Here is a 13,697-nt window from a genome sequence, read left to right as displayed (position 1 = left end):
GAGAAAGACCCTTTATTTTAAGGGAAATAAGTTGCTCTCAAGCGGATGAATTGTTATTATAAGCCCAAAACAAACACAAAAAGCAAAAAAACTAAGATTGGGGCTTACCAATGGAAGCCCCTAAAAAATATACAGGGGAGGCGAATACTAGTCCTTATTGTACAAGTGTAACATGTTTGTAATATAACCTGGCATATAGACAATATAGTGAACCTTTAGTTATAGGAGCACATAGATCTAGGTACAACCAGATCGTGCAAGCATATGTGTGTGTGCCAACAAGCCTCGTGTCCAAGCGTGCCAACAATATTTTATGTCGTGCCAACCTCGTGTCAATTTTTCATAAGTTGATCGAGCTTTAAATAAACTTGTTCACGTGTTGTGCTGTTTCACGCCAAATTTTGAAAACCATATCAAAATACAGCCCACATCTCATTTCAATAAATTTAACAAACTTGTTCACGTGTCATGCTAGGCTCATGGCGATCTTGTACTGAGTCGAGCTGTTTTAGTACCGTGTTTGATCGACCGTCCCCCTAGTAGCCCAACCCATGCCTACGTCTAAAAGCATCCTTGTAGGCGTTGAACAAGAAACCAAAATAAAATTCAAAAGGAGAAGTAAGAAAAGGCACAGCCCACGTGTCGATGACATAGCCCACGTCTCATTGACTCACCTCTCATGTCGTTTTAGGCTTATGGTGAGCTTGTACCGAGAGCCTGATCTCTTTAGCTTAATTTCAGTTCAGTTCAGTATTTAGTTCATTTCAGTTTCAATCAGTTCAGTTCAGTTCCCAATTTCTTTCTCTCATAAACAATTCAGTTCAGTTCAATTTAACTCAATTTAGTAAATCAGATCAGACCCTAAATCGAGCCATTTTAATACCGTGTCTGATCAGCCCTCACCCGTACTAGCCCAACCCATGCCTACGTGTAGAAGCACCCTTGTAGGGATTGAACAAGAAACCAAAATAAAATTCAAAAGGAGAAGTAAGAAAAGGCAAAAGGGCAGGGAAAGGAATCGGTGAATCTCCAACCGTCACGTCTGAATAGGATCAGATTTCTCCTCTTTCCTCCCTTTTCCGCTTCCTTCATTATTATTCTTTCCTTCTTTTGACTCCTTCACTCTTCCCGCTCTCTCTCTCTCTCTCTCTCTCCTCTACAACCTCCCATATCCCCTTCATAGGGTTCTTCTTCTCTTCTCATTCCTTTCATTCTCCTCTTTCTTTCTCTCTCTCTCCTCAAGCTCAAGCTTTTCCATCAATGGCGGAATTTTCAATGGCCAAAGAATCACTCACCATGTCTATGTCAATGGCGACACCTTCATCATCATCTGGATCGTCTTCTTCTGCTGTCGTTGACGACGATTTCGAAGACGCTTGTAGTATCTGCCTTGAGCCTTTCTCTCTTCATGATCCTGCTTCTGTATGCTTCGATCTCTCTATACTTCGATTTTTCTCATTTTTACTTTTTTTAAGAAAATTGTTTCTTAAATTGAAGTTTAGGTTTGTTTTGATGTTTGATTTTACTGATTGATATTTATTTTTTGGCGATTTTTTTTTTAATTTTTTTTATTTTGGAGTTGTAATTTTGATGATCGAAAAATGAAGACTGAATTTTGACTTTGATTACTAAAATGTTTACTATATTTCATCTGATTTTGAACATGTTATTGAATTAGATTGCATGTTCAATTCAGAATTTATTATTTTTACACAGTATTCTTATTTTTGTTGCCTTTGAGTTTCTATTTGAATTGTTAATTGTGTTGAGAAATTATGATACGGAGTAGATGATATTGTATCTTTGTTGAAAACGAATCGTTTGGTCTGATTGTTAAGTATTTATACTGATTGATCGAAAAATTCGATCCGACGTCATTGTCTGATTGTAGTTGTTGATCTTATTTTTCATGTATGATCATTGTTGGAGTTGGTTGAGACAACTTATTCTGATAACAATAAATTTTGCTGGTTTTTCTTCTATAGGTGACAACTTGCAAACACGAGTATCACCTGCATTGCATACTTGAATGGTATTTTCACCTTTCCATATTTGGAATTGGAGTGTTGTATTGTTTTAGGTTGATATAGCTTAACATTGTAATCATCATGTGGCTTTTATGTTTCTAGGTCTCAGAGGAGTAAAGAATGCCCAATTTGCTGGCAGGATCTTGCCTTGAAGGACTCTGCAAGGTAGATGGTTGATTTTTCATTTGAGGCTTTGACATTCCCGCCATTCCCGGTCTATTTATGTTTGTGACTTTAACGTGTTTGTGTCTTTAACGTGTTTGTGTCAATAGCCAAGAGCTTCTAGCTGCTGCTGGGATTGAAAGGAATGCTAGGGCAAGGCGGTTGTTGAATAATAGAACCGATTATTCTCATCAGTATCAAGAGTCAGATTCTGCATATGTGAGTAATAAGCTCCAGCTATTCAGTTTTTCAGACACCTGGCATTTGCTATCCTGAAATAACTTATCTGAGACAGAATGTATTCTTTCAGGGGTCTCATTGGACCGACGACTCTGATTTTAACGAGCGTATGATGCAGCATTTGGCTGCTATGATGAGCCGTGCTCGGCAAGCTCATAGAAATGGGAGGCAGAGATCTTCTGAACGAAGTCCTTCTCCAGATTTTATGTTTGCATCTCGTCTAAGTGAATCAACTTTACATCCAAATAGTCCTGATGAGTGTAGTTCTGCTTATGGTTCACCCGGCAGCTGTTCACCCATTGCTAGTAGCTCCCAGTGCCCTATATCAGCAAACCTATCAGCTGTAAATTTTGCAGGCTCTGCTCCAAGGAGAGTTCCTCACCTGCCTTCTAGGTACTGCCTGCAACTGGATTTCATATTTGAAATGGTGTCTGTTACCTGATTTACATGCATGACCTGGATAAAATTATTGAGAAAACTCAGTTCTTATTTATTTCCCCTTATATTGGATTAGACCAGCATTCTTATTCATTCAAGTGATTACTTTCTCATTGGTTGAGTTCAATTTCCAATTCTCAGACCCCCTCAAAGCCAATCACCCGAGGGTACTCAAAGACCAAAGTCATCTGAGCTACTTGCCTTTTCAGAGTCAATTAAATCCAAATTTTCTGCAGCCTCAGCCAGGTAAACATTTGGGATCAAGCATTATATTTCATTTATTTATTTATTTCATATTATTTATTTTTGAATTTGAATTTGAATAGGCATTACAATGTAATTTTGTGTAGACGTGCACCGAAAATATTGCCAACTGTCGTTTGAGCTCAATCTTTGCTTTCAGGTACAAAGATTCAATTTCAAAAGGTACCCAAGGTTTTAGGGAAAAGCTTCTTGCTCGTAATAGTTCTGTTAAAGAACTTAGTAAAGGAGTTCAAAGAGAGGTGACCTCTAGCATAGCTGGTGTCGCACGACTGATTGACCGTCTAGACCTCAAATCCAAACGGAACACACAATCTGGTGAAGCTCTTAGTCATGGTGGGGAGACCTCGAATTTTTTTTCTAAGGGAAAAGGGGTGTTAGATCATATTATAGCAAGTTCTCGGGAGAATCGTGTGGATACAGGAGATTTAAGTTTGCATGAAAAATCCCTGGCCACAAGGCCCATCTCAAGCCATAAAGACGTTTCCTACACAGAGGTTTGTTATTTTCATTCCAAAATTTACATTAGTATAGTTCATGATTTTATATTGCAGCTTCCAGATTGTGTATTGTGATTATAGAATAACTATTTATCATTCGCAATCCTCTAAAAGCTATAGTTCGTTTCAGGACATGATTTTCCAAAATCAAGCATAATGCCTGTTCAGTTGAAGTAATCTTAAATTGTATATACTCACTTAACAAGAGGAAAAGTTTTCTGATATGCACAGAAAGTAGGAGGCATATATTTTCCTTCTCTAGAGTGTAATAAGTCAAACTTTAATCGTTGAAACAATCAGCAGGAAACATTTGTGTTGTTCTGCTCTGAATTCAGTTAAATGATAGATACATGCTAAATTGAAAGAAGTGCTTAACTAATGTACATTGACTGAAACAAGCTTTTCATCCCTAATTGTACATTTATTGAAACATCCTTTACTAGATTGTAGCGAGCAACTCTATATTATCTTGCATGTTGCTCTGTTTTAATAATATAATTGTCGTGTATGTTCAAGCATCTACATGATAAATGAGGGGTGAGACTGAGAATAGGATCAACTAGAAATCAATTTCAGATTTAAATCTGTAGAAGATGATTATGTATTTATAGGTCTTTCTAATTCCAGTGGAGTTAATAGCATTTATGATTTTATTGAGGTTACTTAAAAGATTGCCTGGATCAATTGATGTTAAATTTTACTTGCATGCACTTATCATGTTGTCTTAGTATGCATTATATTTAGGCTTTAAAAACACCTGTCAGGTCTGCAAATTTGTATGCTACTCATGGCAAACATTTTTATTATTAAATGAAGGGTAAAGAAGCAAAGATAGCTTTCTAACTTAAAATGGCAAGAAGAGATGCGTGTTTTAATTCTCGGTTGCTATGGAGTCTATTAGGATTCACCTGGTGATGGTTATAGTATCTTTATTTATTTATTTATTTATTTTGGGAACAAATGGTTATAGTTTCTAAGTTAAGCTCTTGCACCTATGAAGGATACCAGTGGTTGGAAATGCCCTATATATGACTGGTTATGAATGAAGGGCATAACTTGGGTTTACATACATATTTACATTTATTACTAATTTTAACAATATGATATATGAGTAGGGCAGCAGTAAGGCTGTGAGGGCCAATTTTTTATTCTTAGGTTGAGTTATAGGAAGGTTTTTGTTTAGTCTGCAATAAGCCATTTATCAATAAATCTGACATGCATGATTGCACCCCTGAAACTTGATTCTTCTGATAATCACAAAACCCTCTTATGTCCCTTTGTAGGAAGTAAAAGCCACACATAATTAGTAGTATGAGTATAAATGTCTTATTGTATGCTTTTTGTTTAGTAGTAGCAATTTCAATAAATGCGGGGAGAAGATTGTGTCTTACTCTCTTCATCTCATTCTATAGGTATGTTGCTAGGCTTTGTTGTTTTGATAATCTATGCCTGTATGGTTAATTTATCCTCTTTTTCTGTCATCACAGATTTTTGAATAATTGAAGCTTCTTTGTATAGCAAACTTTATCTATTATTCTATTAACCATACACTGCCATAAAATATAAAATGAGTCAACATGTGTGTGTGTGTAACCCCCATTTTTTGATTGTCATTGTAAATTTGTTCTTGTTACCCACAGAACTATTTTGTTTTATGAAGACATTCATTAGGATGACCATTTTGTTTTCTGTATGCTCTATTTGTTATGTGAACCTCACATATTCTGATTTGATTTTGTTTCAAGATTAAAAGAACCTTGTACATGTAGTGCAAAGACGGCTATTGTGGTATTTGCTGAAACTGGCATGACTCCTGATTGTAATGAGGCAATCTTTTACGTAGTTTTTAAATTATGTACTCAGTGATTTCTGTGCTCTGCAGAGAGGTAATTGATGCTGTTGGAGCATGGTTCTACTGGATGCATTGAGGTGCAGTTAGCAAATACTCGGCTTTCAGAGATATTGTATACCGTTGCAAGAGACGTCTATCAAGGAGGCCATCTAGTCTTGTTGGTTCCTGCGTCCTGCAGGTGGTAATTTATTTTTGTTTCCACAGAATTGCCTTTTTTTGTCAATTGTGCTCTAGCTGATAAGTATATATGTCTAAAATTAATGGAATTTTTATTTTGACTTGTAACTGTGTTTCATATAATGATGACTGCTGTTGCAACAATAAGTGATGATTGTCTACTCTTTCGAAAATTATACATCGCACTCAATATATATTACACAGTCCAAAGCCATGCTTCTAGTATTTCTTTTGGCGTATTCTCTTTTACTCATTTACCCCATGCTTGATCTGCAATTTAGTTGTACATGTGGATGGCCTGTAGAACGCCATCAGGAAATTATGTGAATTGCTTGGTCATAAAAAAGTTATTTATATGAATTACTACTAATGCGAATACTAGCTAATGTGGTAAGTAATTTTAGGTGAATTGCTGCTATGAATTTCTCCTACCTGAAAGTGATTTAGCTATCTCTATATTTAGGTCTTAACCTGAAAGTAGTTACATTTTTTTCTCCATCTATCAGTGGTTTAGTGTTCAAATTCATCCAGGACGATGGCCAAAAAAATATATTTACTATTAAAGGTTTTGTTAAATACAAGTAATATCACGTTCAAAAAAAATACAAGTAATATAAACATAAGATCATACTAAATGAAGCCCGTGCGATGCACGGTTTGTTTGATTTTTTTTTTTTTAATGAGCTAATATTTGTTATATATTTAGATAAAATTCCTAATATTAAAAGATAATATTTAATATTTAATTAATTTAAACTTAAAAATCTCATTCGCCAATTTTGCTTACGTGGCATTTGAATTATTTAATTCTAAAAGAAATTAATAATATCTTATTTAATTGGCTATTCCTAAGATTTATTATCCTACATGGCGCGCTGAGAAAAATTAGATCCTACGTGGCTCTCTAAAAACTCGGGAAAAAACTCCCCTTTATATATATATATATATATATATATATTAGATTGTTACATAAATTTGTTGTTTTAATCTTAGCAATGCACATGTAATGTGTTAAAGTGTTCAGAGGAAAGGAGAGTCGTGCGGACTGTGGAGTAAGGGTAACAATGATTATGTTTTTTTTTTGAAACCTAACAATGATTATGTTGAAGGAAGAAATTTAATGTGCTTATTAAAGTATTTTATTTTATTTTATTTTTATTTAAATTTTTTTAAAGAAAAAAAATTCAAATGATTATACTTTATGTATGTCAAATTTTGTCATAAACTTTAAACATTTTTTGTTGTCTAATTAACACTTACACATCTACAATTCACTAGCTACTATTAATAATGAGATATATATATATTTTTTTGTTTGCCCAACTAAATAAATAAATATAAAGGGTAACTTAATAAAGTTACCCATTTTATTTAAATAATATATACTAAGGTAGTTCATGGAGTATGCATAATACATAGATGTACTGCATATAATAAAGTTCCCATGTTTTATAAGGATAACAATTACACATACAAGGCCAAAGTAAACACAAAACACATAGACGAAGCAGCCACCTTCTGTAACCATAAGCACCTTGAATCGGTAAGCTAGCCACATTCACAACGAACCATATCTTAATAGGCATCTGTTTATTAGCAATTTAGCATGCATAGATTTATTTTATGTTTGATCATAGGCGTACCCCTCTCATGTTCACGGACCTTGATCATCCATTAATGACCTCTCCACCTGAAACATCAACTAGTTAGGCAGCTGTACGAGTTTTATATTTATAGATATGGGACGACAATAATTTCAAAGCACAGACAATGATGCTATTAACAAGCGCAACATGCATACCATTCGGATGGAGGACTTGGCCTGTGAAATAGGATGAACACTCGTTGCTTGCAAGAAATACATAAGATGGAGCAACTTCAAATGGCTCGCCTGCTCTACCCATAGGCGCATACGAACCTATATTCACAACCTGTTCAACAGGCAATGAAGAAGCAACCTGAATGGGAGTCCAAATGGGGCCTGGTGCTACCCCATTTACTCGTATTCCTCGTTTGATGAGTTGGAGACCGAGGCTTCTGGTAAGACTTACAAGAGCTCCTTTGGTGCTGCTGTAGTCAACAAATGTTTTGCCACCGGCGTATGCTGTGACAGAGGCTGCATTAATGATGCTGCTTCCTTCTTTCATATGCTTTACGGAGTGCCTCCAGGGATTAAATTTCATTAGCATCATCACGTAACGAAGAGGTGATCTAAAAACACCTATCATAATTCTTATCACCATATATAGTAGTGTTTTCAGATCACCTCACTACTATCATAGGAATTAGTTTATGATCTAAAAATCAATCCCTCACTACTATATAGGAATTATGAACTTTAAAATCAATTCCTACGATAGTTTTCAATTCATAAATCTTCAATATTCTCTTAAATCTTCATTTGCTAATCTATAAAATGAATCGTTCATTTTCTACTAAAAAAAAGAGATTTGAACTCAATTTTAAATTCATAATTTGTCAGCAAACTACAAAAATGGAGATACTTTATATTAACACGTCTTATATAATGATATAAAGTTTATAATTTTTTCAGTAAATATCCGAGTGTTTCTTGGGCAAACAACTAGTTAAAAATAAATTAAGACCATCAATCTAAACAATATATCATTTAAAAAAAGCGAATTTTAAGAGAGCGGAAGTGTATTTTTAAAAATAAAAATAGGAACGAACTAAGAGAAGTCCGGACGATTTGGTTAATTTGGATCCAAATCCGTTCAATATAATCCGACTTGAGATTATGATTTTTTCAAAAAATAGTAAATTTAATTTGATCCTGCAAGGGCCGAATTTAGTAACTTAATTTGATTTAGGCCCTGTTCTTTTGAGCTTTTGGACAGAGCAGAGTAGGGGTCAGCAGAGCAGAGCAGAGCAGATTTCAGGAGAGCAGAGCAGAGCCGAGCCGAGCAGAACATATTTCAACATTATTATTAATACTATTATTAATGTTATTATTATTATTATTAATGTTGTTGTTGTTGTTGTTATTATTATTATTATTATTATTGTTATTATTAATACTATTATTAATGTTATTATTATTAATGTTGTTGTTATTATTTTATTATTATTACTATTATTATTAATGTTATTATTATTAATGTTGTTGTTATTATTATTACTATTACTATTACTATTACTAAGTGCATATTCCATTGATTTAGGTGAGTGAAAACATAAATATATGTATACCATATTTAACATATGTTAATAGTAGAAAGATAAAAGATAACGGTTTACTTATATTTATTTCAAAAAAAATTTTAAAATAAAATGATTTAATGAGTAATAATGATTTTACTTCTAAATTTGTCTTAATCATATATTTTATACCCTAAATATAATAATGATATACAAAGTACTACTTGAAAACAACCTCTTTTTTTTTAATTCTTAAATTGTATGGAAAGATTTGAAAAATAATTCAACTCAATGAACTAACAATCAATACCCACATACATATAATGTTTCTACACATTGTGATTCTAATATCAAATGTTTATAAAAGAAATTGTTATTAATTGTTATTATTATTATTTATTTTTTTGAAAGAATTGTTATAATTATTAGAAATTATTAATTAATAATATTATTAAATATTAATTCTTAATAGTTTGAATTATTAAATATTAATAATGGTAACTATTATTATTAATTATCATTAATATTAATAATTATTAAAATTATTTTATTAATAATTATTATAATTATTCAAAATAATAAATTATTATCATCAATACAATATTAATTATTATTATTATTGAATATTAATTATTATTATTGTTATTATTAATTATTATTTGAAAATAGAGCAGAGTAGAGCAGATTTCTTTTGAGAAGAGTAGAGCAGAGCAGATTTGAGTAGAGCAGAGCAGAGCAGGACTCAACAGAGCAGAGCAGAACAGCTCTAAAGAACGGGGCCTTAGATTAGATTGAATTTTAGTTTCTATACAAACAATGTGGTAGACCCCATGTGGTACCAAGAACTAGTTGGCAGTGGACCTTAGTGGTCCTATGCTCTTGACAAATTAAAACACGTTTCTATTCTTAAAATATACGAGTAGATAGATAAGATCCAGTTAAGTGGTCATAATACAATTGTTCTTATACTCGATCAGTCACTTGTTTCAAATAACTATCGCATTACCTAGATTAGGCTAGTAAATAATTAATGGAAAAATACTTACTTTGCTAAAAAGAAACTGGCGAAGAAGTTGATTTCAAATGACATCCTTAGTTGTTCCTCTGTGATATCTTCGATACTCTCAGCATAGTATGCTACTCCTGCGTTATTCACCAAGACATCGATGCGTTCAAAGTGGCTAACCACCTTATCAACCACCCTCTTGCATTCATCTTCACCTAGGCGAAGATCGGCTGGAATGGCAATAGGTTCACCTGCATCATTTTCTTTGGCCGCTTCTCTTATCAAAGCCAAGGCATCATCGGCATCTCTATCCTCTGGCCCTTTAACGTAGGTGAATGCCTAACTTGTATTGACTACTTGAAATAGCTTAATACGTATTCTTTTCATATGTAAATTATTTATTTGGTTGATTGAATTGATTAAATCTATAATTTTGTATCATGTGGTTACTATTGTGATTGATCAAATAAATGACGTAATTATTGACCTTATATCTGTTTGTGTCATAATCTCATAGGACTTACTTTTGATCATTGGCTATTTTGTCTCTTTATTTACTTCACAATTCCATAATCAGATTATATATTCATGATCTTATACCGCATGTCATCATGTATGTATTTGATATCCACTGTACTTGCATGTGTTTAGTATATACTTTGTTTTATATATATGTAATTTTTTTTTAATTATTGTTATGTACGCTAAGATTTATCTCTATATAGTTAGGTTGAACACATGCTACTGATTGCTAGATGTAATCCTTAAATATAAACACTTACTCACTTAGCATGTTTCGATTATGTTTCGATTGTGTAGGGCCTATAGGCGCTTATCATGTTCCAGTTATTTGATTGCACATCTTTTATCATTAATCCATAATTATTTTTTGTGATTGAAATAAATAAATAATATAATATTATATTTTATTATGTATCAATACTTTACGCTAGTAACTCGATTATATTACAATGTATATCTACTTTTAATTTACACTTCATTCTCATTTACTGCCTTGTTGTTTGATCAAAGATTTGTATAGTTGTATCAATTGCACATTAATCTTGGGTTTGGTTTATTAACAAAACTAGTCAGATTGGTCTATTTTGAGTCAAAGACTTTAACATTGGCTAAAGTTAGGCAAAATATTAGTGTCCAGTATTATATATACAAAAACTTTTGCATGCCCCCGGTTTACAATAATTTTATTGTACATCGAATATTTTGCGAAAAGTGACCCTTTTTCTTCTACAAAAGTGACCCATATTTTCACAAAAGTGACTCTCTTTTTTCACAAAAGTGACCCTTTTTTTCACAAAAATGACCCCTTTTTCCATAAAAGTGACCTTTTTTTCTTCACAAAAGTAACTTTTATTTTCACAAAAGTGACCCTTATTTTTCACAAAAGTAATTAAGCTACATATGCAAAACATAGTATCAAAATCAACAAAAATAAACACAAAATTAACAATAGTCATGAAAAAACAGCACAATAACTCAAACAAATCAAAAGTCGCCGCCGGAACCACCACTAGCGACGTCGATAGCACTGAAACCATTGCCGATTCCACCATTTCTGACCATCTCACCGAGCAAAGTGACGAAAAATTTACAAAAAAGAGTACAAACACTAACCTAGAGCAGAAACATCAACACCGGAAACCAAACTATTCTTCTTCACCATTGCAGAAACTACAAAAAATCCGAAACGACAAAAATCCAAAAAATCGAAATACTAAAAAAAATGGTGAAATCAATTAACCTTACCATTTTAATCAAAAACTGAGAAATAGATATAGTATAGATTTGAACATTTTGCAAATATGTGGAAAAATGGTGAAATCAATTAAAATTCCAAAAAAAAAAAAAATAGTAATTGCAATTTGATCGTCTTCTTCCTCATTGTTTTTACTAAGTACCAATTTGCAATTCTACTTGAAAATGGCGAAATCAATTGATTTGAAATTTTTTTTAAAAAAAAATCAGGAATTAGACTAAATCAAACTAAGAAAGAACACAAAAAAACAACACTATATCTAATTGAATAGTAACATTTAAATAACAAATATCAATAAAAATTGAAAAAAATTGTGAGCAAACCTTTAAAACACTCAATCAATGACAAAGAGAATGAACTGGTGAAGGAAGAGAGAGGTGGAAGATAAGAGTAGAGAGAGAAACTGAAAAGAAGAAAATGAAATGACGAAGGAAGAGAGAGATGGAAGGTAATAAGGCCCACACGTGCCCAACTTGCTTTACTTTTTACCGATTTACAATATCGCTACTGTACATCAGTTTTTTTTAAACATTTGTGTTATATATAAATTTATTAATTTTCCTGTTGAGTATGAAGTATAACAGTAGGCTAAAATGATGCTTTCCATGTTTTGTTATGATAAGTTAGGCAAGTAAATATTACGTATAAATTTATTAATTAAGGTTTCATGTTTTGTTATGATAATTGGTTAGTGGACTTAATTATGGTCTCGTGAACAATAACCTTCTCTAGGTTCAATGCGCAAATCCTGTTATAATTAATTACCTAAAATTAGTTGCATGTATGTATGTATGCATATGAAGTTCTAGAGCAATTTTGGCCAACCTTAACATCACATATATATCGGAATGTGCTTTAGTGCACGATCGGTTTGGAGGGGTGGATGCCTTGGCATTCGCTCAAAGTTTAATGGAGACCTTTCTATCTCAGACTGGATCCAAGATTATATCCGACTTTTTATCAGTCAGGATGGACCTTCTAATACTCGCTTAGGTACCTTTGTCGGTACTCTTTGGAGCTTGTGGTTATGTCGTAACTCCAGAATCTTTAGGGATTCTTCGGCGTACTGGCCTTTTGACTCTCTGTTTGCAGAGGTCATGGATAATCATTCAATCTTTCTCAACTCGAATGCCCCAGCTAGTACCCCTAATATTTCAGTGGCAGATGGTGGTGCCTCTTCTCCGCCTGGTTTTTACATTGCTCAGCTTGGCCTGACTTCCCATGGGAGTACTTCACTTTCTCTTCAAATAGATGGCTCTTGGTTCAAAGATTCTCAACAAGCTGGAATGGGATGGTGTTTGGATAATGATGACCCATTGGATGATCGGATCAGCGGTGGTAGTAACTACGGGGTTTGTTCCTCAGCTTTTCATGTGGAGGCGTTGGCATGCTTGTACGGGCTACAATGGGCATTTGATCGAGGGTTTCTGTCTCTCACGGTTTTTACTGATTCACATAATCTTGTCACTCTACTTCGTGGGGAGGGGCAAGGTAATGTCGCTTATATATGGCTTATTCGGAGGATTTTACAACTTGGATCGCGCTTTCGGGTTTGTAGTATTCATAAGGAGGATCGTCAGCTTGTCCATAGAGCTCATCTAATTGCAGGAGAAGCGGCGGTTCACTCTATTTGCTTTAATATTAATATGTAATTGTTTGTATTCTTTGTCAAAAAAAAAAAAAAAAAAAAAAGAACATCACATATATATCAAACGGTCTTGGAATACATTGCATTGGGTTATTTCTAATATTGCAAAATACAACTATGTTAGTATATATATACGAAAAAAAAAATCATGTAGGGTAGTCATTAATAATCAAGATTGTTGTATATATCATGAATTTACTCATCACCCAGTGTAGGATCAATCCCTTATTTCTTGTGCCCATGCACTTGATTGTTATGTATTGAGCATTTCTGAACTAGGATCAATTTAGTCTGTGGCAATAATATATGAGAAGTTGACAATGCATGACTCAGTTTTGTAGTCCAATGACCTTTAAATTAATTAATGCATGCCTTCAATTTGGCCCTTCTAATTTTGCTTATATGACTCTCATTAAACTGAAGCAAATAGACGAAAAGATATCAATCATT

The 13,697-nt window shown here is 33.2% G+C and overlaps 2 protein-coding genes across 3 annotated transcripts; one reads left to right on the top strand and one right to left on the bottom strand.

Moving 5' to 3' along the window:
- The first annotated feature begins 1,025 nt into the window (after positions 1-1,025).
- LOC145582018 (E3 ubiquitin-protein ligase RHF1A-like) lies at positions 1,026-5,871 on the top strand. Of its 2 annotated transcripts, none has more exons than XM_081639055.1 (8): positions 1,026-1,422; positions 1,986-2,032; positions 2,130-2,192; positions 2,300-2,408; positions 2,500-2,822; positions 3,009-3,113; positions 3,271-3,625; positions 5,511-5,871. In XM_081639055.1, the coding sequence occupies exons 1-8, from the start codon at positions 1,261-1,263 to the stop codon at positions 5,520-5,522; spliced, it is 1,176 nt and encodes a 391-aa protein (XP_081495181.1). In that variant the 5' UTR covers positions 1,026-1,260; the 3' UTR covers positions 5,523-5,871. The 2 variants fall into 2 exon arrangements, with proteins under 2 accessions (XP_081495181.1, XP_081495180.1); XM_081639054.1 differs by having other exon boundaries at positions 2,485-2,822.
- Positions 5,872-7,231: 1,360 nt separating this feature from the next.
- LOC145580925 (NADPH-dependent aldehyde reductase 1, chloroplastic-like) lies at positions 7,232-11,396 on the bottom strand. Its single transcript, XM_081638006.1, has 4 exons — positions 11,292-11,396; positions 9,863-10,161; positions 7,459-7,820; positions 7,232-7,347 (listed from the first exon to the last, which is right to left on the bottom strand). The coding sequence occupies exons 1-4, from the start codon at positions 11,394-11,396 to the stop codon at positions 7,325-7,327; spliced, it is 789 nt and encodes a 262-aa protein (XP_081494132.1). The 3' UTR covers positions 7,232-7,324.
- Between the last annotated feature and the right edge of the window lie 2,301 nt (positions 11,397-13,697).

This window comes from Chenopodium album, chromosome 15 (genome assembly GCF_948465745.1).
Source record: "Chenopodium album chromosome 15, dcCheAlbu1.1, whole genome shotgun sequence".
In the NCBI taxonomy this organism is placed as follows: domain Eukaryota; kingdom Viridiplantae; phylum Streptophyta; class Magnoliopsida; order Caryophyllales; family Amaranthaceae; genus Chenopodium; species Chenopodium album.
The sequence above is the reverse complement of the archived record's forward strand: the minus strand, read 5'-3'. Positions and strand labels throughout refer to the sequence as shown.